Genomic DNA, 25,396 nt, shown 5'->3' on the forward strand with positions numbered 1-25,396 from the left:
GAGCAAGGGGCTTTGGGATTTGGGGTAACAATCTGAAGTGGATCAAAATGAGATAATATCTTGTAAAGAGGATCCTGAGATGTTATATGAGAAAGACAGCAGGTGCAATTATAAGAGCAAGTGCTAATTGGATCGAAAATGGTGAAAGAAACACGTTATTTTATAAATCTTGAAAAAAGGAATCAACGACAGAAACTCATAACTAAATTACAAATTGATAATCATATAATTGTGACTTCACAAAAACAAATACTAATTGCTCTCAAAGACTATTATCAATCCATATTCACATCATCTCATCCATCTCAAATTGATCTTTACCATATTTTACCTCAGGATGATAAATGCAATATTTTATCACCAGAGTAACAAGAGAAATGTGAAGGTGTTATAACAATGCAAGAATGTGTTAATGCTCTGAAATCAATGAATAACAACAATACTCCGGGAACGGATGGGTTCCCTTGTGAATTCTATAAATTTTTCTTTAAAGAATTAGGAGATGCTTTAATCAATAGTTTTAATTATTCCTTTATACAAGGTAAATTGTCATTGGATCAGAGGAGAGGAATTATTCACCTCATTCACCTCAAGGACCAAAAACCTTTGCTTTTAATGAATTGCTTTCGTGTTTGATTTTGAATAAAATCTTTCTATGAAAGAAAAAAAAGTTTGGGGTAACATATCAAGATTACCAGTAAAAACAAATTGATGATGGGGTGATGATTGTGGTGATGATAGTGATACTAGTGATGGTGATGATGACTACGGTGATGATGATGGGTGATGATGACTACGGTGATGATGATGGTGATGATGATTAGTGATGATGATGGTGTATGGTAGTGATGATGATCATGATAATGACAATGATGGTGGGGATGATGATGGTGATGATGACTGTGGTAATGATGATGGCATAACGATAATGATGATGACAATGATGATGATGATAATGATGATGATGATGATTGGGGTGATGACGATGGTAATGATGACGTTGAGGATTAATACACTCACCAAATTGGCAACGTCGTCCAGTGAAACCGTCAGGGCACTGACAGATTGGTTGTCCATTTTGAATGGTACATTCTCCCCCTTGTTGGCATTGCTGACCACGACAATCACCTCGATGTCCACATGATCCAACTGTGATAAACAGAAATGACAAAAGAAAATAGGAAAAGTGGTGGACAAAAGCATCAGATTTCAATTATAGGCCATCATAGACTACAATACCCGTTTAAAATACAGCTTTATTATAAATCTTCTTCTTCTTCTTTGGAAGTGATGAAAAGAGTCAGGGAGCATTATATCAACATAAGATGTATGTAGCTATCTGCGAGCGGCGCGCCGGGCCCCGCAGGTTCGTGCGTATAAAAAATTTAAGCTTGCCAGTCTGCAAATCAGAAAACTCTCCCCAGGTTTCATTGGTAACAATATAGGATTATAGCCAAATTCGTAAAATATCACATTTGTAACAAAATGTTTCATCCTCAACGCACCGCAATGACTGATATGTAATTGTGTTTTTGGTATGACATTTTAATGGTTTATTTTTGTAGGATTTTAAGAAATCGTTATTAACAGCCTTGTTTATTATTAGAACAATATAATTATGGTTATTGTTTGTATCATCATCAACGTTATTATGATGGTCACGATTACAATTGCCTTTTACCATCATGTTCATTCATTATCATCATTATTATTATTTTTTATCATTATTGCACTATTATTATCATCACTATTTATCATTCTTATCATTTTATATCATCATAATCATCGTCATTATTGTTATTTTTTCTGTTATCAATATTAATATTTTGCTTATTGTTATTTGTACTGTAATCATTATCATTATCAACATGATCATTCTTTTTTAGTTCTCTCACCATTGCAGATCTCCGACCTATCACTTCTTCGCAGAGCTCCTCGTAGACCAGTCGACAGCTGGGCCCAAGATAGTGCGTTACCAGACTGAGAGCAGCAGGTTCTCAGCAACCGTATCTCCTCTCCCGTCATTGCATAGTCCCATATATTAACCTAAATGTAAGAACGTTTTTATTTGTTAGGCATTTTACAGTATCTTTTTGTCAAAGATTTTTTTTAACGAATGAATGATTGTGTTTTATCATCTTATTCTCAATGGCAATTTCCATTCCCCCATTACCCTTTCATTTCTGTGTAAACTTTCTTCCCTTCACCTCAAATCAAATGAGTAAATAAGTATAATTAAGAACTTCTCAAATCTATCATTATCGAAGAAAGTAAATAGGTTTTCCCCCTACTTGTCTACGGCATTTAAAATTACAAATCATATTCGTGTACCCTTGATTATAGCATTGTATTTCTTTCAACAGTTGTTGTTCTGTTTGATAGAAAGTTATTTTAAGCAGAAGGGTATACATTCAACGGAACTTCCCCTTAATTATTTGGTTCATATAAGATAGGAACACTTACCAGAAAATCGTTTGTTAGATATCAAATGGGCCATTCCAAGCATAAGGAAATATACATAATCTTTCAACAATAGGTTCTGTTTCATGTTGAAGGACACAATTACGATGACAATAATTTCAACATGAGACAAAGAGGTAAATAAATGAATCTCACTTGTGATAAACTCCCAATGAATGTTTCCTTGGCGACGTATGAACCGTTGTAGGTGTCTTGATCTTGGCCTAGAATAAATATTCCTCTTCCTTTCACAAAGGTACCAGTAGATAGACCCGTTCCCGATGCTGCTTCTGAACCGTCCCGATAGTACGCCCAGGCCCCAGTTTCACTGGTCCAAGTTACTGCGATGAAGTGCCAGTTGGCGTCGCTGTAATGGGGTATGATGTTATCCGAGGATTAGGGTAGTAAGGATCGGAGGGCCGTGAGTAATCAATGATTTAAAAATCTAATTTGGTTTTAATAATGCCTGGATGAAGATTCCCTTTTATGTCATGTATGTGAAAAGCATTGTTGAGACCGACCTAAAAAAACCAACATTTTCTGTGTACCCACCTGTTAGCCTGCTGGTACGTAAACGCCGACTGACCATTCACGAAGAAAACAAAGCTATTGTAGTCTAAAAGTGTTATGGTGTTATCCATGTCGCTGGCGCCATTTGGCCCTCTGGTCGCATATGAGATGGGAGTTCCAAAGTTATCTTGATCAGAAGTCTTCATCCAGAAAGCTAGGGTGAATTCATAGAGGTCGGGTAATACCCCCTCTAAAGCAACCCTGTCAGCCGTTCGTGCGGCTGGGAAAGACAGGTCGTAGTCTTTCGGCAGTTCTAAAGATGGGAATAAAGAAGCAAACTTGGACACGTTTCCATATGAAATTACCATCTAAATATTCTACTGGTGTAATAAAATTCAGCTAATTACAAGCTCGTTAAATAGCAACTTCGAAAAGTGTTGTCTACGTAATACCACGCTAAATCGTTACCACTTCAGTTGATTCAACTAAAAGAAAAAAAAGATCATCCAAGATTTAGATTTGTCTTAGCCTTAACGATCTATTCACCTGAATGAAACAAACCTTTTGAAACACACTTGTTTGAAAGTTTCAGAACCTTATCAGAAAGTATCTGTTAGATAATTCTTAAACTTGCAATCAACTTATGATGTATCTTTACAAACGCCTGAAGACATCAAATATTCCGATTATAAAAAAAGAAGGAAAAAGAGAGAAGTACAAGGGAAAGAACACAAAGAAGACGAAGAAAAAGAAGAAGTAGAAAAGAAGAAGAACAAGTGGAATGCCTCTGGCCGTCTCACCTGCATCACGCGGTTCAATATAGCAGCAGTGCTGACTTTGAATACTACTCTAACTCGCACAAGATGTTCAGTGATACATGGTTACTCTTATGTCCACTTTTTATGAACTAGACCAATAAACTTACAGAGATATGATGGTTATTCAACAAAAAACCCAACATGGCCAAAGTTCATTGACCTTACATGACCTTTGACCTTGATCATGTGACCTGAAACTCGCACAGGATGTTCAGTGATACTTGATTACTCTTATGTACAAGTTTCATGAATGAGATCCATAAACTTTCAAAGTTATGATGGTAATTCAACAGATACACCCAATTCGGCCAAAGTTCATTGACCTTTGACCTTGGTCATGTGACCTGAAACGCGCACAGGATGTTCAGTGATACTTAATTACTCTAATGTCCAAGTTTAATGAACTAGACCAATAAACTTTCAAAGTTATGATGGTAATTCAACAGATACCCCCGATTCGGCCAAAGTTCATTGACCCTAAATGACCTTTGACCTTAATCATGAGACCTGAAACTTGCACAAAATGTTCAGCGATGCTTGATTACTATTATGTCCAAGTTTCACGAATCAGATCCATAAACTTTCAAAGTTATGATGGGAATTCAACAGATATCCCCAATTCGGCCAAAGTTCATTGACCCTAAATGACCTTGGTCATGTGACGTGAAACTCATGCAGGATGTTCAGTGATACTTTATTAACCTTATGTCCAAGTTTCATGAACTAGGTCCATATATTTTCTAAGTTATGATGACATTTCAAAAACTTAACCTCAGGTTAAGATTTCGATGTTGATTCCTCCAACATGGTCTAAGTTCATTGACCCTAAATGACCTTTGACCTTGGTCATGTGACATGAAACTCTAATAGGATGTTCAGTAATACTTGATTAACCTTATGGCCAAGTTTTATTAACTAGGTCTATATACTTTCTAAGTTATGACGTCATTTCAAAAACTTAACCTCAGGTTAAGATTTGATGTTGACTCCGCCGCCGCCGCCGCCGTCGGAAAAGCGGCGCCTATAGTCTCACTTTGCTTCGCAGGTGAGACAAAAACGGAGAAGAATAATGAGATGAATGAAAAAAAGGAGGGGGAAAATAAGAGGCACCTGTTTGGCAATGGCGTCCATTGAAGCCAAGAGGACAGATACAATTGTAGCCATCGATAGCATCCTCACAGGTCCCTCCATTTTGACAAGTGATGCCTAGTTCTTGGCATTCATCAATGTTGATCTCACAATCCCGTCCCCGGAACCCTGGAGGACAAGTGCAGGTGTAACTGTTCCTGGACGTTGTACAGGTTGCGTCTCCATGGCACGGGGAGGATCGGCAGTGGTCACTGGTCAGCTCGCACAACCGTCCCGTGTAGCCAGGAGCGCAGCAGCAGCTGAAGTTCTGAAAATGACAAATATCACAGGTTGACAAAAAAAGGCATTTTCTTTTGCTTTTAAACAAAATGCGAAAATGTAGGTCTCTTTTATGATAAGGGCCAGTGAGTATTTGTCTGTTCAGTGGCGTAAATAAGGGGGGGGGCATAGGGGGGCACGTGCCCCCAATCGGCTGACCCCCCACAAAAAAACGAGGAAAAGGAGAAAAAAAGGGAAAGGAAGATAAACGAAGTGGAAAAGAAGAACTTCTTATTCATTATAATTTTATATTATGTTATGTTACATTACATAATAAACATTTTTATCATAACTTTATGAAACAGAATTTTCTCAGATCACATGTCTTCACTGTTCTTGGTGCTTGAATTTTCTGTTTAATGAGATATATAATACTGTTGTACTAAAACCTCCCGTTTTCACGTCAATATATACCAAATGTATTTCCTCGCACTTCGAGTTATTATTGTTTTATGTAGAGACATATGCTTGTTTTTCATGACTACTTAAAGTGATTGCCCCATGTTAAGGTCTTAACATAAAACAGTTCCTATCCGTGATTACGTTCGCATTAGTGGATTGGTGAGATATGTCTGCTTTCCATGAATACGGATCAGTCCATGAAATGTCCCTTTTTTTCTGATGTGAATATCAAAAAATTTCAGCTCGCGCTTCGCGCTCACACCACTTGCTTAGTGAAATACGTATGGTATTCGTGAATTCCTACAAACAAGTCTTAAAATGCCCCTCTTCAGGTCTGAATTATCTAAATTTTTTAGCTCGCGCTTCGCGCTCGCAATGTTTGATTAGTGAGATGCGTATGAAATTCATGATTACAATGACTACAAGTGCTTCATGTGTTTAGATGTAATTCTAGCAAAATCAACAAGCGCTTGGCACTCGCATTAGATGACTATGGTTAGATATGTATACTCTTAATGGATTCCTAAAATATAGTCCTTAAAATCTCCTTGTTTGGGGTCAATTTATACAAAAATTTCAGCTCGCGCTTCGCGCTCACATTGTTTAACGAGACAGGTACGTATTGTCGTGATTACAAAAATTTGATTATAATGTCCCTTTTTATGTCTGAATATCAAATTTTTCAGCTCGCGCTTCGCGCTCGCATTATTTGATTAGTGAGATACATATCCGTTTAATGGCATTGTCTTTAAAATATCTCTATTAGGTCAGTATACCTGGAACCTGAGCGCGCTTTGCGCGCTCACGAAGTGACTCGAAATTCTTGCTGGTGCCCCCCAATGCCGTGACCCACGGTACGCCAATGTGTATGTTATTAACGTTAAATGTTTTGATGGAGTAGGTGATGATCTAATGTTTTTATCTAGGATTATGTTGTATTATTGTAAATATATTCAGTTTGGTCCTTGGACCTTTGTTTCATTCATCTATGTTTTAAACCGAATAAATAAATAGTAGTAAATGAATAGGCCTATAACATTGGCATGAAATAACAGGATGTGTCTTGGATAGATCCAGGTTTGACCATGGGGGGGGGGGCTAGAAATATGTCAGGGCAGTCCCGCTCACAAACTCTGCTGTGCTCACTTTCACATTTCTTTTAGACATTGATACCTTTTGTTAAAAAGGCATTACCAGGCATCATTAATCCTACATTTATATATCATTTGGTATGAAGCACCACATCATTCAAATAACTTGTAGGAAGCAACATCACGCAACAAATTGCAAATAATGCAAGTTCGTGCAATTGCCGGCTCGTCTACTAACATCTGGTCTGACATCAGTTCGTCCACTCACCACATGGTCTACTTTCATTTAGTCTAATGTCATTCCGTCTAGTTACCAGTTGGTCCAATAGTCATTAAATCCATATACCACTTGGTCTAATTGGACTTAGTATTAAACTGTGCAAAGTGAATGAAAATGAAATGGATATTACACCAATTGGTTATGAGACGAAATGGCGATTAGACGAAGTGATGATTGGACCACATGGTTAATGGATCAAATGGTTGTTAAATGAAATGTTGATGGACGGAATGGCATTAGACTAAATGAAAGTAGACCAAGTTGTGAGTGGACGAGTTGGCAGTAGACGAATTGGCAATGTACCCATACTTGTAACAATGTTATTAATAATACTGACGACGATGATGATAATGATGAGGAAGATGATATCAATGACAATAATAGTATAAGTTGTAACAATAACAATAACAACAATATCATTGTTAGAATATTAATAATAATGATAATTTCATTATCAATAACAATATCATCATTGTATTAATAACAATATTATTGTTAATATTGATAATAATTTTTCCTAATTTATAATGACCTTTTCTTGTACTTCTCTAAGTTCTCTTTACTTATATGTTTTGCTCTCTTCTAAGCGCCTTGAGCATTTAATCAAAATGGAAAAGACGCTATATAATATATCATATGTATTATTATTATAAATGAAATAAAATTGTAATAAAAATTTATGATCATAATGATCATACTGATGAAAATTTTAATGAAATTACTATCAGTAATAATAATAATGATAGTAATGAACGTAGTAAAAGGGTCATTATTTCAAACTTATTTGGTAGTTTACTCACAGACTTGAGATCGATGCAAGATCCTCTATTTTGGCACGGATCCGAAGCGCAGTCATAAAGGTTAATCTCGCAGTGTTCTCCCGCAAAACCTTCGGCGCATGCGCAGGTGTAAGAAGCTATCCCATCTACACAAGTGGAGCCATAACGGCAGTCAGCTAGAAAAAATAAAGTGCATTTAAAACTCCTATAAAAATGGAAATATGGGGCTGAAATTAAATGTGGAATTCCATTTTATTATTTTAGAACAAGTTTTACTGAAGTATTTGTATCGATGGTAAAGTTGGGTATGAAATAAGAAAAAAAATAACAAGCAAACTAACAAACACAAAAACCTACAAAAACAAATTAACACCAAACTCATATTGCCTTTTCTGAAAGTTATAAGAGACTGAGCTCTCCTCAAAATAATAACTGTGTATCCAAAGAAAAAGATTATCATAAAATGAAATAATGTTCACGTTTTAATTGTTCTGTCAAAGATTTGTCTTAAAAATCAGCAAGAATAAACAGGCAAGAAATCTGAATAAGATTTTAAAATGAGAAAAATACTGAACATTGAGCACCTATGACAGTGATCATACATAAATACATCCAATTACTTTTAAGTACATAAACTTGTGATGTGATCTTTGCATCCCTTTTGATTATTTTAAACTAGAGAGAAACATAAAGGAGAAAAACGGAGTCCATGCAAATTTGCTACTTATCGATGAATTTCTACAGCTCATTGATGCCAAATTCTAGAATATTTGAGGAATATTTCGCAGAATTTGTTTTCTCCAATCTCATAAATTATTTCAAAAATCACATTTTGAAAAAAAATATATTACTTGCATTCATTGAGGTAGTCATTGTAAAAAAAGAATAAGTACAAAAACCTTCTTTGTGGGCCCCTCTTTGAAAGATGGTGGCTTTTTGGTAACACTCACCATCAAGACAATCATTTATGTTAATGTGGCAGTTCTCCCCCATGAAACCATTTGCACACTCGCAAATGTAGGCATTGACTAGGTTGATGCAGGTACCGTTGTTCAGGCAGACGTCATTCCCGTAGCACTCGTCGATGTCCAATTCGCAGTTATCGCCCGTAAAACCGGGAGGGCAGACGCACTCGTAGCCACGTGTGATGTCCATACAAGTTGCTCCATCCGCACAGGGATTCGACTCACATTCGTTGATAACTGGCAGGGAAAAGGGGTTTAATCCAGTTTTAATAAAGTGTCGTATTTTGTCTAGATTTCAGGATTCATCCAACTATTATTTTATGTATTAATACATCACATATATCAGCAATGGCATGTCTAGAATACCTTATAAAGAGGAACAAAAGAAAAAAAAATTCTGACAACTAGAAAAGACATCAAAATCTTCTAAAGGTTGATTCGGGGAAAACATGGGCCGATGTACTTACGACAGATCAGTGTAAGAAATATGCTTAACCTGTAAATTAGAAAAGGAATAGCATGAAAAGAATTTGATTGTTAAAAAGAAAAAGTGAAGACGATTGGGGAAGAATGAAACAATATCCAGAGATGTTAAACAAGAAACGATAGACAATAAGAGTGTCGGGCTACTAGAATATCATGGAGGGGAGTAACTTCGGAAGATAAAGGAAGCTAGAAAGATAAGAGTGGTCGGTGGTCACTCAAAAGTGAGGAGAAGAATTTGATCAAACTGGTGGGAAATTGTGAGTACACCATGGCCCCATTTATATCAGGCGTATCTATGACCAAGCTAACTTTTGCTTTGTGACATCCTCGGTACCACGATAAATTTTCAAACTACTACGTATTAAAGATATCCAGGGGAGCGTTTCATGAAAGGACTTGTCGGACGTTTTATCCGACAAGTCCTGTTTTATCCGACAGTTACCATAGTAACAGTGCTTCTCAGCCAATCAGAATCAAGGAAAGATGACAGATCTGACAACTTGTCAGACGAAAATGTTGATGAAACGCCCCCCTGGGCTGCATAACACAAAGGTTTGCGATGAATAGCAAATATGAAAGAACCGCCCTGATTTGTTCCCGGTCAGTATTTTAAACAGAGAGTGCATGTAACAATTGATCTTGATTGGTCATTGGCATTTAGCGATTGATTGCAAACCGTTGTGTTACGGAGCAAAGAATGTACTCCATCTTACTCTGACAATACTGTATGGCATGCGCCCTCTCACGGTGGGTGTACTTATCCCCAGGACACGGCGTACACGAGGTCTGACGAGCTAGCGGTTGGTACGTTCCCTTAGGACAATCTTGGCAAGGAGCAAACCCTGTCGGGGAAAATGTACCTCGAGGACAAATATCTGTCGGATGAAAGAACAATAGTTTGATACTTCTGAATAATATTTTATATCTGATAATTCCTTTTAAGGAAATGCTTAAGAGATTTAGCTTTCATACACAAGCATATAGAAATACTTAACTGCGGGAGAGTATATAATTGCAGCCTCATACGTGCATGAGCAGTATGTAAGAAAAGAGATTTCCATTGAAATTTTTCTGAGAAAGTAATAACTTTCTCTTGCATGGAAAGTTAAATAACTCTTAACGATAATTGCAGTAGCAAACTATTTTACTAAGGGAAGTATAACGCCTCTCTCTCTCTCTCTCTCACCACTCTCATTGCCGTCATTCATTTTGTCAAGATTGAATAATGGTTCGCGACAGTTTTCAGAAAGCGACTTACTTGTACAGTACTCGACGTCAGTGTTGCCATTCGTCCATGTTGTCAACCCATCAGGACATGCGTTACACTCTGTTGAACCACGGTCAGGCTCGTAGGTACCAATCGGACACGCGCTACACGACTCAAGACCACTCATGGAATAGGTTCCTGGCCGACAACGAGCTAATGTGTTGGATACAAGAAATCAACATTAAAGGAGAATGAAACCATCGGAACAAGATAGCTTGTGTGAAAACAGAAAAATCAAAGAAACAGATTAACAAAGGTTTGAGAAAAATCGGACAATAAATGAGAAAGTTATGAGCATTCAAATATTGCAATCACTAATGCTATGGAGATCTTCCCATTGGCAATGCGACAAGGATGTGTGATGTCACTGATGAACAACTCTCCCCATTACTTTAGTATATATTTCACTTGAATTGCCTCTTTTATCACATCTATCCATAGATCATATGTTCTTTCTACATGAGGCCATGTGATACATATTTTTCAAAAATACGTCATGGATAAAGAGTTTGTACCATCATAAGAAAAAGCAAAAAGAGACATTTTGAGGGTATTTTATAGTCCACCAAAAGGAAAGTTGTCCATCAGTGACATCACACATCCTTGTCGCATTGCCAATGGGAGGATCTCCATAGCATTAGTGATTGCAATATTTAAATGCTCATAACTTTCTCATTTATTGTCCGATTTTTCTCAAACTTTCTTTATTCTTATTCTTTGATTTTTCTGTTTCTACACAAGCCTATTTGTTCCAAAGGTTTCATTCCCCTTTAACTGGTAAGAGTCGGTTGCTTCGGGCTTTATGGTATGATTAAAGGTAAACTGCTAACATCTTGACCTTAAACAAAGTACATAATACCAAACCCTGAGAAAATCACCAAAATCCTCTTTGTAAGTTCTCTCTCTGCTGGATGCATTAGCAAAAGTTTCATGTTACACGCGTTATCCATTGGATTTGAAAATCTGAAGTAAACTAGAAACTCTCCATCATTTGGGGGCATCTTGTTAATCAAAAGAATGCAATTTTTATGGTATATATCAGCATTTTAAATGCTCAGTCGAAATCAAGCTTATAATTCCAATAATAATACTTATAATTGTTCATTAATAGCACTTTACACAGTAATGCAGCGTAATAACCTTTGCTCTACATTCTTTAGCAGATATGCTTTCTTTTTTTTACTTTGAAGGAATTAATGCCTGGTGGGTGTTTCGTAAAGTGTTAATAAATTACGATCAACTTAACCAACGATTGTTGATCGTTTCTGAAAAGCTAAATCCACTTCAATTAAATAATTCAAAGTTCGGATAACCAGTTCATAAAGTCACTCGTAAGTTACGAACAGCTTTCTGAAACACCCACCAGGTATTTCGGCAGGAGGACATCTTAGGACAGTGAAAGGATTGGAGCGGAAGGAAATTAAGACACTATTTCTTGTCTCATCCATCACTGTGTCTGCTGGGAAAGTGCATCCAGTTACTACTGTATACCGCTCATCATCGACGGAAATTGAACAGGACACCAATACTTACATTTGCATTTGAAGGCAGATTTGGCTCCAGGGTTGGCAGTAGATGTGTCCGCAGGGCAGTTCCGGCAGGTGGTATTGCCGTATTGGTCTTGGAAGGTTCCTACCGGGCATCTCTCACAAACACCCATGTTCTCGAAAGTTCCAGGGGCACAAGGAACTAGATTGGAAAAATAACCACATCATAAGGATCATCCCATAAACCCTCCATTCTAAAGAATATACTCGCGATCATCGCATTACTGAAACGATTTTGAATGCCTTGGCCCTACCATGGATCCTGTTCTAGTAGGATCCATGGCCCTACTGGTCATTTCATGAAAAATTGCGCATATAACAAAATTGTTAGGCAATATATATTTTCCACGATTGATTGCAAAGCTTTTGTAACCGGGTCACAAACATGTAAAAAAAATAATACTCGGCTGGCAAGCGGTGAATATGAATAAAAAGTTACATAGTTGTATGCAGCTTATATATTTCCCCAGTTGGTAAATTTCACATGTGTATCGTACTGGCAATGTATTTTATCATTCCCTAGGCCATTCGTTAACAAGAAATAATTACCACAGCTTCCGTTTGATGACGGAACATGGCCTGTCTCACATATGACTGAATATTCCGGTGGGAGAAAAGGAACATCGCTCAGAACCAAGTCGACTCCACCCACGCGTAATGTCACGTTACCACTGGCAATACTGTCTTGTGCGGAGTTAGTAGCTGCTTCGATGTATTCCAAAATATTGAAATCTGGCCCAACGGTTTCCTACGGAAGAAGGAGTGCGATAGAGAAAAGTGGGGGAGGGAGGGGGGGGGAGAAAGCAGATAATTAAGAGGCAAAGGTAAAATGATAATTTTGATTTATTATAGGGGATATCATCTGCAGGGTGGGTGAAGCGCATTTAAGTGTTTGAAAGAATTTTTGTATAGTCAGAAAGCACGTTTTCACAAACTTCAGGATGAAATGTTGGTCTTCTCAACTTCTCAACTAGCTTTTATAAAGACGCTGCATGTGGTTTTTACTAAAGTTAATTGCTCTTTCACAATGATATGTTTTGGATTAAGCAAACAAGATATTATAGATATGGACCAAGATGGGTTTCCGCAAGGTTTCCAATTGCATTACCATCATCTCCAGACGCAATGTGAACGTTATCTCGACAACGTCTGTCCCACCGCGTCCATCTATTGCCTGTCGTTTGTTTCGTCGTTGGGTCTGTCCACACTGTAGAACGACATCAGCAAACGTACACTGGACGCTTGGTTGGGAACACGGACCTAGAGCTCCTTTGTCTCTTAGATGCTCGAAAGCCGATATGAAGTTCATCCTTGTCTGGTTCTGTGCATCACTGTCAAGGCAAGGTCCTGTGAAGCGAAATCCTGTTCTGATGAGGACACCATTGGCAGGACGTGGGCCTTATGAAGTGAGAGCAATGGACATAGAGAATGGAAGAAAATATGAATAAAGATTCCTCTCTCTCTCCCACCCCATGTCTCCTCTATTGAGTGCAAACGGCAGATCCGGTTCCACAGGCGGATACGCTTTTCGTCGGCAGGCATGGTTCTATACGGCAGATATTGTTCTTTACTCGGAACCATTTCTGCCAGGTTGTCGCGGTTTGAATTTCATATTATCAATTTTCCTATTAAAATAGATGAATAAAAATTGTAGGTCGTGTATAATAATTTTGAAGGTAATGAGTAACTAGTGCATACAGATCCCAAAACAATAGCAAGAACTATATCTGCCGAAGAGAAATTAGTTCCGAATCTGCCGGAGTTGGAACACTCTCCACCAGCAGATAGTGTTTCTAGAACCGTATCTGCCTATATGGCACCGGATCCACCGCTACAGCGGTCATATCATTTAACTAAGGCAAGTATTGTGTTTCACCTTCCTCGCCCTGCTCTTAGCCTTGTAGTTGTATATGAATAACTCTCCTCATTCTTTTAACCCCTATTCTTCTTACGAGTTCAGCATATTGTCCATTCAAATCATCCACCCCTATAATTTAGAGGACATTGGGGACAATATTTTTACTGAGGGTGCTGATGTAAATTTGAAAAGTAAAAACAAGAAAAAAAAATTTACTACAAATTAGAGATCAAATTGGTCCGAAGAAATTTGAAAACCCCCCAAATTTACAAAAAAAACAAAAAAGGGTATCAGTACAAAATGAAGGTCAGTTTGGTTATAGATCTCAATTATTTCACATATTTCGGAATACAATGGGATGTTGTATAAGAGAAGCAACTTGGACTAGAGACGTTGAAAAAGAAAATTCATGGAAAACTAGACTGGACTAAATTTGCAAAAGTAGCCCTCGAAATGACTGGCATAGAATACAGTTAATATAGAGAGGTTGCAATCAACCTACAAATATTTGGATAGAATGAGAATGGCTTCATAGCAATAATAGGTCTCGGACATTTTCCTACGGAATTCTTACGTGCGCAGTCTGGCCAGGGCATTTCCAATCGCGTGTTACTGCCATCCGGTAGACTCCAGAAGTGTTCACCATTCGCATCTTCAACACAAGCATAGAGATTTTCCACCTCTCCAGTGAAGTGGAACCTCGTCTTACAAGACACCCTGCAGAGTTGCTCGCCTGCTACGTCAGCGCAAGCCAACGCACCATTCAGTGGCGGGGGGTAGAACGGACAGATGTAATCTGGGTGAAAGAGGAAAAATCGTATAGAATCATTTTTTTAAAAATAATATTTATCAATCATTCAGCTCAAAATCAAAGTGATGGTACATTGTAAAATATTACAATTCAATATCAACATAACACTGTTCACAAAAGACAAATAATGATCCATAATACAAATAATCGTACAAAATGTCATGGTATTAACATATTCATATACAGTGGATAAATTCAGTGAAAAAAAACATTTATAACCAATATAAATTCACAAAATCATACAATAGTTATGCAGAATATTGATTGCTCAACATTGATTAAACTGAATGAAATTTACAAAAAAAAACCGGAAAAGGGTTTGAGTGCACACTCCCCCCCACAAACACACACACAGGTGAGACACAAAACAATTAGACAGTATACAAACAATTCTTTTAAAATACTAGTTTCGTCATCAATTACATTTCCACTAACTTTAAGTTTAATAAAACCCTTCCGACCATTATAATTTGCCAGTTGTTTAAAATATGCAGTTTCTCGTTCTCCACTTTCAAACCATGGGGCTCGAGATCTGATTTTTATACCTTCATTTAAGTATGCATAAATTGTTTTTAGCTCACTTCTTTTTCTTGCCAAAAGATCAATCAAAATATCATTTGTGTTCGATGGTGTTTGCTGTAATTGAACCTCCTCTTCCAATTTCATAATTTTCTTTTCTAACTTATCAACCTTCTCTTTTCTTTCTTTACCTTTTTTCTTAGAATGTTTTCTTGTGAAATTTCGAATTTCCATTTTAACATAATCCCATAATATTCTATTATCCATAATTTCTTCAGACAGCCGAAGTTTTAGACGAGTTATTTCTTCTTTCATTCTTTTAACATATTCTTAATCGTAACATAAGCTATTATTGAATTTCCAGTATCCTGTCTTTATAAAAGGATGAGTAATGGCAAAATTACTTTTAATTCAATTGCAGAATGATCTGGCGACAAAGCCGGTATTATTTCACATTTTAATACTTTTTCAACAAAAATGTCTGATACCACCCAATAATCTAATCCAGGAATTCTCAAATGGTGGCGCATCGAGCCTTGCGGAGTGGCGCGTGGGAGCAATTAAAAATAAGAAAAAAAAAAAAAAACATGGGGAAAAAGTTTGATGATCTATTAATCTGTAATTGAGTTTTGATGATCGTTTTATTAGTAAGGGAAAACAGGAAAACAAAAACTTGGCTATATTTCAAACTTAATATTTTATTGATTTCCTCTGATTTTGTATAATTTTGCAATCGATAACCCAAATTATGGGGATCGATCGTGTTCGTCTTTTTCATTATTCTCTGATTGGTGTATTCATGTACGACTGGTACAAAGACTATATGCATTACAAGTGGTATGAAAGTCTTGCTCGAAAGTTTCAACTACTGTATACGGCGTGCAATTTTCTCACTTCAAGAGTGTACATTTTGGGTAAGTTCTAACAATCGAATAATTTAGAGTCAAAAGGGGCCTAAGCTTTCGATCCTAGTAGTTGAAACTTTCGATCCTAGTAGTTGAAACTTTCGAGCAAGACTTTCATACCACTTGTGATGCACGATCGATCCCCATAATTTGGGTTATCGAGTGCAAAATTATACAAAATCAGAGGAAATCAATAAAATTTCTTTTTTTTTTCTCACGCAAGAACTGTTTTTAGTTGTAGGCAAAATGTGCTTCGCGCTCACATTATTTGATTGTTGAAATATGTATCGTTTTCATGGGTAACTGCAAACAGTCCTCTGTTTCCATCAGGCAAAAACGTATAGTAAACATTTCTGTCCGTGATTCGCGCTCGCAGTAATGGTATGGTTACATACAAATCTTGTTCACGATCACAATCATTACTCAGAATGTGCAATTTTCAGGACAAAATACATGAAATCTAAAAAAAAAAAATAATAACTCTCGCTTCGCGCTCGTACTTCGCGCTCGTACTATATTCAATTATTATTATTATTGTTTATGTTTTGTGAGAATAAAGCCAAATAATGTGAGCGCGAAGCACATTTTGCCTACAACTAAAAACAGTTCTTGCGTGAGAAAAAAAAAAGAAATTTAGACCTAAAAACGGGACACACTTCATGTTTTGTAAATCACGAAAAGGATGACTAAGTAGGTATCTTACTACATTAATAATGCGAGCGCGAAGCGCGAGAAGATTTTTTATTAATATATATATATATATATATTTTTTGATATTCTGATATGAAACAGGATAATTTAAGCACTTTTGAATGAAGTACAAACTTTGAGTGCGCGTGTTTTTTAGATTTAGATCTAGAATCTGGGCATTCTAAATACATTTCTTTTATCATGAAATATATGAAATATGGCCGGGCCGGCCAATACGAGGCCGTAAAATTTTCAGCGTATATCTCAAGTTAAAAAAAGACTTATTTTGGTTGCAAAAAAATAAGGGAGGAGGCGGCTCGGACCCCCTTGGATCCTCGCCCGAGACTTAAACTCACTATGAGATGTTGGAGTTACGTTTGAACAAAGGTCTTGCGTTTTAACTCGGATTTCGAGCAGTGTTACCACTTTATTTCTTACTTACTAGACACTATGATAGTCGTGTTACAGTCTTGTGAGTTTCCAGACGAATCCGTTGCTCTGGCAACAACTTCTGACTCTCCCAGAGGAAAATTGGACCCCGGTGGGACACCGAGTATATCTACAGATACGGACCCAGAGTTATCGTCAAAATCGCTCGTATTCCAATCCTCATCGTCGATGTGAAGGCCTCCAGATGGATCCAGACCTGGCTCAAAGGCGTTGAATTCGCCGTTGCAGTTCCCGGTTCTTGGAGGTTCCCCGTCTAACATGACCAAAAATAATGAAGAAAATAATATGGTGAACATTGGTTCATACCCCAGTCCTGATGGTTGAACATTTAATTTCTGAAATCTTGGAAATAACTATAAATATAACAGCTTTCCCCAACAGCCAAGCAGAATAAAAATTCCACATTGCCATCTGTGAAAGAGAAACCATGGGGTTACTAAGTTCCCTAGCTGATGAGGTATATGTATTGCACATGGTACAAGAATAATACTAAAAATCTCCTCGCCAGTTCGCGCATTGCTTCTCGGAGTATGAACATCTATATACCTAAGTAGTGCTCTCAGGAATCTTAGTAAATTATTTTTTTTTCAACATATTTATAACAACTATAATTACAAAATGTCCTTTGAAGATCTTACTCAAAAACACATTTTATTTTGTATTATAGAACATAATTTTTTTAATATTACTTTTTCCATTCTAATACTTCATCGACTGACTAGAAGGCGGGTGGCCCCATTTTATATGCAAGACTGTAATTGGTACCTCGGCAAGGGACCAAACCCTCGATCTCAGAACTTGACGATAGCTCACTACCACTGTCGACCTTGAGTTTAGAGGGGATAGCAGATTTATTCGAAATTCGACTTTATCTTTGTTGTTGTTTGTCAGACAAATAAGAAATTGTAACAAACTTGTGTAGGCCTTACATTGAATGTATACCTGAAAGGAGAAGAGAGGAAAGAGGACAGAGAGAGAGAGAAGGGGGGGGGGTTAAATCGTTATGCACCTCTGACCGTGATAGTGAAACTGCAGTTCGCCATGTTCCCCTCCAAGTCGGTACCAGAGTACATCACCGTTGTAGTACCGATGTCAAACCGATACGGAGGCGAGTGTGTTGATCTGAGTTTGACAGGGACACCGGTATTATCAGTGGCTTCAGGCAGTTCCCAATTGATTTGGCAAGTTGACATGAAGGGGTCTGTTGGGTTGCTAATGTCATCGGGACAGATTAAAACGGGGGGTGTGTTATCTGGATTAGAAAGAAAGCGAAGAAATAATTTGAAGAATAAAGGTGTTAAGTTTCGCTCAAATCGATTGATAATCATCAATATTCCTGTTTCGTTGCAGCATATTCCTCACTTTTTCATGGAAATTCGTTCTACATGTATACTCCTTTTTATTTATTTTCCTTTATTTATTGCAAAAAGAAACTAAGACTCTTTAAGTTCAGAGTTATAGAAAGAGAGAGATAAATATAGAGGGAGGGGAGACAAAAAGAACGACTTATAGGAAATTAAGAGAAAAATAAAAGAGTGGGAGAGAAAGAGAGAATTGAAAGAAGTTGAAAGAACGGGGAGACATGAGAAAATGATGGTCAAGAGTGAGAAGGCAAGAGGAAGGAAGTATTTTTTTTCAAAGGGAATCCCTTGTTCAATCAAGACGTAACGGTGTCCGGACGTAAGATTGTATCTTGTCCAGAAGCTTTTGCCCCATCCACACACTGCGCTCCACCCACTGATCGCTTTTCCTCCACCCTGCATTTCCTACTGATCACGCGATATCCCCAAGTATACCCTTCACCAGAAGAGCAGTGCGTGGAGGGAAAACCAAATCTCGAAGGGGCAGCATCTGGACTAGCCATATTCCTTCATCCTGCTTGATAAAGGAGTTGCCAATGAAAACACAAAGAAACTCTGTTGAACTAATTGGTTAATATAAATAAGTTGCGGTCACATATATGACAAATTGAAACAAATCCAGAGGTTCACTAATTAAAAGGATAATTAGTTGTTTCATCCAATAACATCTGCTAACTAATCAGAAAATAAGATCATCCAAATCATCGAAAGTTAGAAGGTCTAAAGATTTCTATCCGCACCTCGACATCTTACGTTGGCAGCAGGAGGGTCCCAAGTCCCATCAGCCTGACAGGTGACAGTATCAATGGTTCCTTCAGCTTGATAACCAGGCTTACAATCGTAGGTACACCTCTGGCCGAATCTGGGGATCTCCAAGCAGATGCCAGCTGGCTGCATACGCAAAGGGTTGACGACAGATAAGGGAGGACAAGATACCTCTGTGTCATCGTGGTAATAAGATAATTAAAGCAGAGAAACAAAATTATGTATTTGATATAGAGTGAATAGCCCATCGTAACCCTGTTGAAAACAACAGTGTCCCACAGCCATGGCTCTCCTCAGATTATCATTATTATTATTTTATTTTTTTATTTATTTTTTATTTTTTGGGGAGACTAAAAAAATTGAAGCTCGAAAGCAAGAGAGCGAAGCGACCAGGCTTGTCACGGGAGGTACTTTTTGCATATTCTGAAGTGAATTTGAAAGATTTCGTGCAAACTTTGGTGTGTTTTGTGAAAATTTTCAGTAAAACGAGTGGCCATGCCCACAGTGTGGAATCTCTTGCCACACTTTTATATTTGAGCATTTCAATAGTCTGAATCACATCTTCACAATGTCCACTTATGTGAACACACTGTGTAACACTATGGGGTTTTCTTCAGTAGAAAAGGGAGTCGACGAAATTTCCATTTTCATCGGTATAAGATGATCCCCAAAACGAAATTGATCTATTTTGAATACAGGCAAAGTATTCGTTAGGTCTCCCCCCACTTTTTCGTATCTTCTTTTATTCTTTTATTCTATTTTCATCCCCCATCACTGGAATGGAATGGGGAGGGTCGCCAGCACCATCTTGGAAAATACTGAAATTATCTCCTAATATTGCAGGATTTCGCAAAACTGAACGAAGATCTTAAAGGTAGAATACAATATATTGGAATAAAATCAATCAATTATTTTATAAAATGCAATATAAATACAGTGTTTATGTAACGTTTGAATATTCAATACAAATTCATAATATGGATATACGATACACCTAGGTCCTTACTTTTGCACGGGTCCGGTTCGGTATCATCGGCAGACCACTGGGCGGTAGTTTCACTATCCCTCTGACATGTGACTTCGGTTACCGCATCCTGTTTGAATTCATACCCCGGTTCGCATTGCAGCTCACAAGCGGTACCGATGCTGCGGTCAGCGGTGGTGCAGGTACGAATGGCGTTGTTTGGGTCAGGCAGCGGAGGGCATGTGATTTCTGACCGGAGAGACAGAGATTATAACACAGACAAATAATTGGTAGGGGAATCATTGGTAAGTCGCCTACGTGCACTCAACATTTCAAAGACTGAAAAACAATCCAGAACGGTTATGAAAAGTGATTAGCAGAACATTAAAAATAACATTAAACTTTTCAATCATTTTTTTAGATGACACCCCCCATAATAATTGGGATTTACAATAAATCTAATTATCGGCTGATGACTCGACTGTACATTGTCGCTCTAGATTTATTTCAAATCCTTGAAATTTGAAATTTAGAATACCAAAAGGATGCGAAATTATTGAAAATACGATGAATTATTGAGTATCATTTATTATCTCAGTGTTATTATCAAATGAATAGAATTCACAAGGATACCAATAAATAGTTCTTGTACCCTACAGATTATAATAATTTCCACAGTTCTCGAGCCATACTAGCCAATGCACAAATGCTCTATAAAAACCTGGTTCGAAGCCAACTATGATATAATTCGCACCTTTATACTAATAGTTCTTAACTAGACATATAAATGCTGTCTAAATATGGAGGTCAGTAATATAGTCAGCAACTATTTAATTAAAGTTGGCCTTCTTAATACGTCAACTGATATTTATCATTATATGGGGACTCGTGATGTGCAATATCAACTCCATATTTTCTAATCTACTTGAATAAAAGTATAATGATAAAACAAGAATCATACACATTCGGATTACATACTTTCGCACTGTAGTGGTGTTCCCGACCATTCTTTTGATGCAAAGCACGTGATCTGTTGGTCGCCTGCTATTGGTCGGTACTCATCTCGACATTGAAACTGGCAGGTCGAATAAAATGTCACATCGCACTCATCCATGATCACACCATTTCCGTTTGCATTATTCAAATCTGGACATCGTATCACTTAAAGTATTTAACAATAGAAGACGTAAAAAGTTGGATTAATTAATTGATTAATAAAGAAATGAAATAATGAATAAAGTAAAGCTGATTATCACTATTGTCAGTTTTCACAACATTAGTCGCCCTATAACTTCGCCAATTAAAGTTTTAAACTGTGCAACAATTTAAGGAACCAGAGAAATGCCTTCGCCCAAAGTGATTTTCGAATGACAATGACTGATAAATGAATGAGCCTGCTTAGGATATAATAAGGAACATGTATCTTTTGGGGCATTGCCAAATAATTTCTTCAAAACAAAAGATGGAATTCCCCCTGCTCTGTCATTCAGGATGTTACGCATAGACCAAACACAAAGGATTATTTTATGATTTTGAGTCACAAATTGAGGGTAAGCTCTCTAGAGCTACGATTCAACATCGAAAACATACATTTCTGAGGAGAAAAATAATACCAGATACGAAATACAGAGGGAATTCAATAATAGGGGGTTTTCCGTGTACTATGAACAATGTTGGGGGAAAATAACAAGTCATTTGCATTTGGCATTTGGGGAGTCACAGGGCAAGCCAAGTTTTTGACATGAACATTTTTCATGGTGACCTCCAACCAAAATAGGCTATTGATGTTGAGCAAAACTGTCATTTCAATATCAAGGGTGTAGATCTATTTGAAACAGGATTCAATTACACTTTGTATAGGGAAAATACAAATAAAAATAGTGTATATTCAGATTAAGGAACATGAATTAAAATTCGAATAGGAAAGACTAGAACCTGTTTAAACAACCTGTATGTACTGCAAAAACTCCGGTGTTGATTTAACACCAGCCCGGAATTCATATATGTTCACGCCAGAGAAGTGTTAAACAACACCAGTTTCGTTTTGGTCTAACATCAGAAAGATGTTATACAACACCAGTTGTATTAAAACAAGATCGGTTTGATTCCAAACTGGTATTGTTTCAATATTTCTCTGGTGTGGACGTATATATTCCGGGCTGGTGTTAAATCAACAGCGGATTTTTTTTTTTTGCAGTGTGTGATTGGCTAATAATGGCCAACAGTAGTGTTATCAGGAATAAGAGTTTTATGAGAAGGAATGTCAGTCACTGTAGTTGGATGTTTGTTAATCGGAAGAATTAGTTCAATAGGTGGAGTTCTATGATAGTGACAAGAAATGGCTAAAAGGTGACAAACATTATGTCAGATGAAGTATAGTCCAAAGTACGGAAGACCTCACAAACAACACTAAGTTCTTTGGTTTATAAGACACCCCATGCAGTTAGCATACTTAGCAAATGATATTGTCATAACTTTGTCAAAAGATCTTAGAAAAATATTTGAAAACATTCTCATAATTTTAAGCAATGAAATGTTTTATTGGCCTGTTGTAAAAACACATAGATTGAAAGGATAGGTCTACCGTAAAGGTAAATATGAGTGTTTTCACAAAACCATACTACTTTACTGAATGTCATGATTAAACATTTTTTAGTAGAATTGATATGCGATGTCCTAGCTCGATAGACTTATCCAAATATTGCACATACGACACTTCCTTACGTAACACAACCGGAAATAGTTAAATAATAAACTGTACCTATACAATATTTGTTCAGGTGATTCTTTCTTACCCATACACAGAATTTTAGTGATTTTAGAGGTTCTTTAAAGGTTGGTAAAGAGGTTTACTCTTGAGAAAAAATGAAATAAATATTTCAAACAAACTTATGATTTTCACAGAGAATAAGATTTTTTTCTTGAAAATTGGTATTGCATATCAATACCATGTATTGAAGAAAAAAAGTAATATTATAAAAGTACATGTGTCATTCAAAAGACTCCCCAGAACTAACAAGACTAAGATATATATTTTAGAAATATGTTTTTGTGATTTGAGATTTCAAAAGAAAGACCATATTTTAAACTTCTTATACATTAGCTCTTGGTAATGATCTGACAAGTTTATTATCGTATTTTCTCGGTGGTAGATTTTAGATTAGCATAGAGTACGTCCCAAAGAAAACGAAACAATGAATTATCGATGATTTATCATAACTTAACAACAATGACTTGTCTTTGTAAAGCCTAGACTCTCCGTTCGTTATCATCATGCACGCATGAGTCAAAGGGTCACTTTGCAGAGGTTAAGAAGGTCAAATGTCTCAGAAATTCCAAATCTGCTCCTTTCTTTTAAAGATACCTCAATCACAGTTAATCGTCATAACATATCAAAACTCTTTTCCTTTGAACCAATGCTTTATTTCCATTATGTAGTAAAACTAAATGGTTTTTTTTCACCCAGTCAACTGTACTAAAATATTACAAGAAAAACAAAAGACTTTGTGCATGGCTGATCGTCAATAAACGAACAAAAACAAACGCAGTGTTAAGTACGACAAAAGAATATTCTCATTTTTCAAGCACCCTCACACTTTTTTTTCATACTGTTTTATTCTGATTCCATGAACAAAAATATAACATTTCAATTTAACATTTCAAAACACATAAAATAATATTTTACATTTCATATTTTGACTTTTTTCACTAACTTAATACAAGCATAAATCATATAACTTAAAGGAGAAACAATGAAATCACACGCGAGCTACCACACCCAATCGCACACAATCGCACACACACACACTCGCACCCACAAATTAGGTATCCATCGTTTTGTGCTCTGTCCTCGGACAATTATCGGACGCACACACACACACACACACATCATGGCCCTGTGAAGCTATTCTGCTGTGCAAACCCTTCACTCCAGTTAAGGGTCTGAATGTGCAGCCTACTCATGCCTTGTGTACTGAAGGCAAGTTTTGTATATGCTAGTCTTTGTGTGGAGACACACTTGATGATCAAAGTTTCAATCAAGGTCTGTGCCTGCAGCCTATTGAGAGGCGGGGATGTTGAAGCACTCCCAATGTCTGGGAGGTGTTGCGCGTATTATTCTCCAAAGGCAGCACCCATTTAGCAGATATATAACCAACATGTAACAAACCTTTTTTCTGTTTTTTTTAAATATTTTTTGCTTGTCAAATTTCTCGTGACCAAATTACCTTAAGTTTGTTGTGAACCATCTTTTTTTTTTTGCTTTTCAATTGGTTTCTGTTACAAAATACTCCCTTTTTTTGGCTTGTCAAATTTAAACCAGCACCCTCCTCTGTTAAGTAATTACTCCCTGAGCCCTGTTGCACGTACCCACCCTCACTAAAAACAACGACAAGAACGAATTAATATTTGTCACTTACATTCGCAGGTGCCTCCAACTTCGCCTGGGTTGCCCTCATACCCATAGTCACAATGACAGTCCGATCTACTATGACTCCTCGTAGATGTAGTCGTAGAATGCATAGGACAGTCATCGCAAGGGCCGTTCCCGTAGCCTGTCTTGTATGTTCCAATGGGACATTCTGTAATGGGATGATTAATTGATTAACAGAACGATTTGAATGTTTGATTTCTTGACCACTTTGATACCAACTTATTCTCTAATTCGCTGATCTATATTTATCATTAACATGCTCGATGGAACGGTCGATTTGGACTCAATAGGGACTAATTCCAGATAGCTACTCCATAAAGGACAACCACCTTTCCAAGAAAAGCTCGTCCGGACGAAATGCATAGACCAGTATTCTAAAGTCGGGTTTAACTTAGACCATGGTCTAAGTCTGTACTAAAATTATAGGTAGCCAAAGATTCTAACATTCTGTTTATATTGTATATTACTTATGTTTCCTATTTTGTTTCCTTTTGCTTTCATAATGATGATAAAAACTTCAAAATACTTCAGTTATCATTCCCAGACAATATGGGTGTACTGTTAGGGATTTGTGCCCCAATTGGCTCTCCATAGGCTTAGCTTACCCAAAACTTTAACCCATTGTTTAA

General features: G+C 37.0%; 1 protein-coding gene across 3 annotated transcripts in view; it reads right to left on the minus strand.

Moving 5' to 3' along the window:
* Positions 1–25,396, minus strand: part of LOC121414544 (sushi, von Willebrand factor type A, EGF and pentraxin domain-containing protein 1-like) — a 43,237-nt gene that overhangs the window by 10,417 nt on the left and 7,424 nt on the right. For all 3 annotated transcript variants that reach the window (XM_041607756.1, XM_041607765.1, XM_041607771.1), the window contains 19 exons: positions 24,754–24,915; positions 21,314–21,496; positions 20,378–20,584; positions 19,347–19,544; positions 18,255–18,497; positions 17,238–17,498; positions 14,445–14,666; positions 13,121–13,410; positions 12,562–12,760; positions 11,999–12,154; positions 10,457–10,618; positions 9,912–10,073; positions 8,698–8,949; positions 7,769–7,923; positions 4,899–5,184; positions 3,013–3,283; positions 2,617–2,827; positions 1,896–2,046; positions 1,021–1,149 (listed from right to left, as the gene is read on the minus strand). In XM_041607756.1, the coding sequence (XP_041463690.1) occupies positions 1,021–1,149; positions 1,896–2,046; positions 2,617–2,827; positions 3,013–3,283; positions 4,899–5,184; positions 7,769–7,923; positions 8,698–8,949; positions 9,912–10,073; positions 10,457–10,618; positions 11,999–12,154; positions 12,562–12,760; positions 13,121–13,410; positions 14,445–14,666; positions 17,238–17,498; positions 18,255–18,497; positions 19,347–19,544; positions 20,378–20,584; positions 21,314–21,496; positions 24,754–24,915 (3,900 nt within the window). The remainder of the gene's footprint in view (positions 1–1,020; positions 1,150–1,895; positions 2,047–2,616; positions 2,828–3,012; positions 3,284–4,898; positions 5,185–7,768; positions 7,924–8,697; positions 8,950–9,911; positions 10,074–10,456; positions 10,619–11,998; positions 12,155–12,561; positions 12,761–13,120; positions 13,411–14,444; positions 14,667–17,237; positions 17,499–18,254; positions 18,498–19,346; positions 19,545–20,377; positions 20,585–21,313; positions 21,497–24,753; positions 24,916–25,396) is intronic.

This window comes from Lytechinus variegatus, chromosome 1, assembly GCF_018143015.1.
Source record: "Lytechinus variegatus isolate NC3 chromosome 1, Lvar_3.0, whole genome shotgun sequence".
NCBI classification, from domain to species: Eukaryota; Metazoa; Echinodermata; class Echinoidea; order Temnopleuroida; family Toxopneustidae; genus Lytechinus; species Lytechinus variegatus.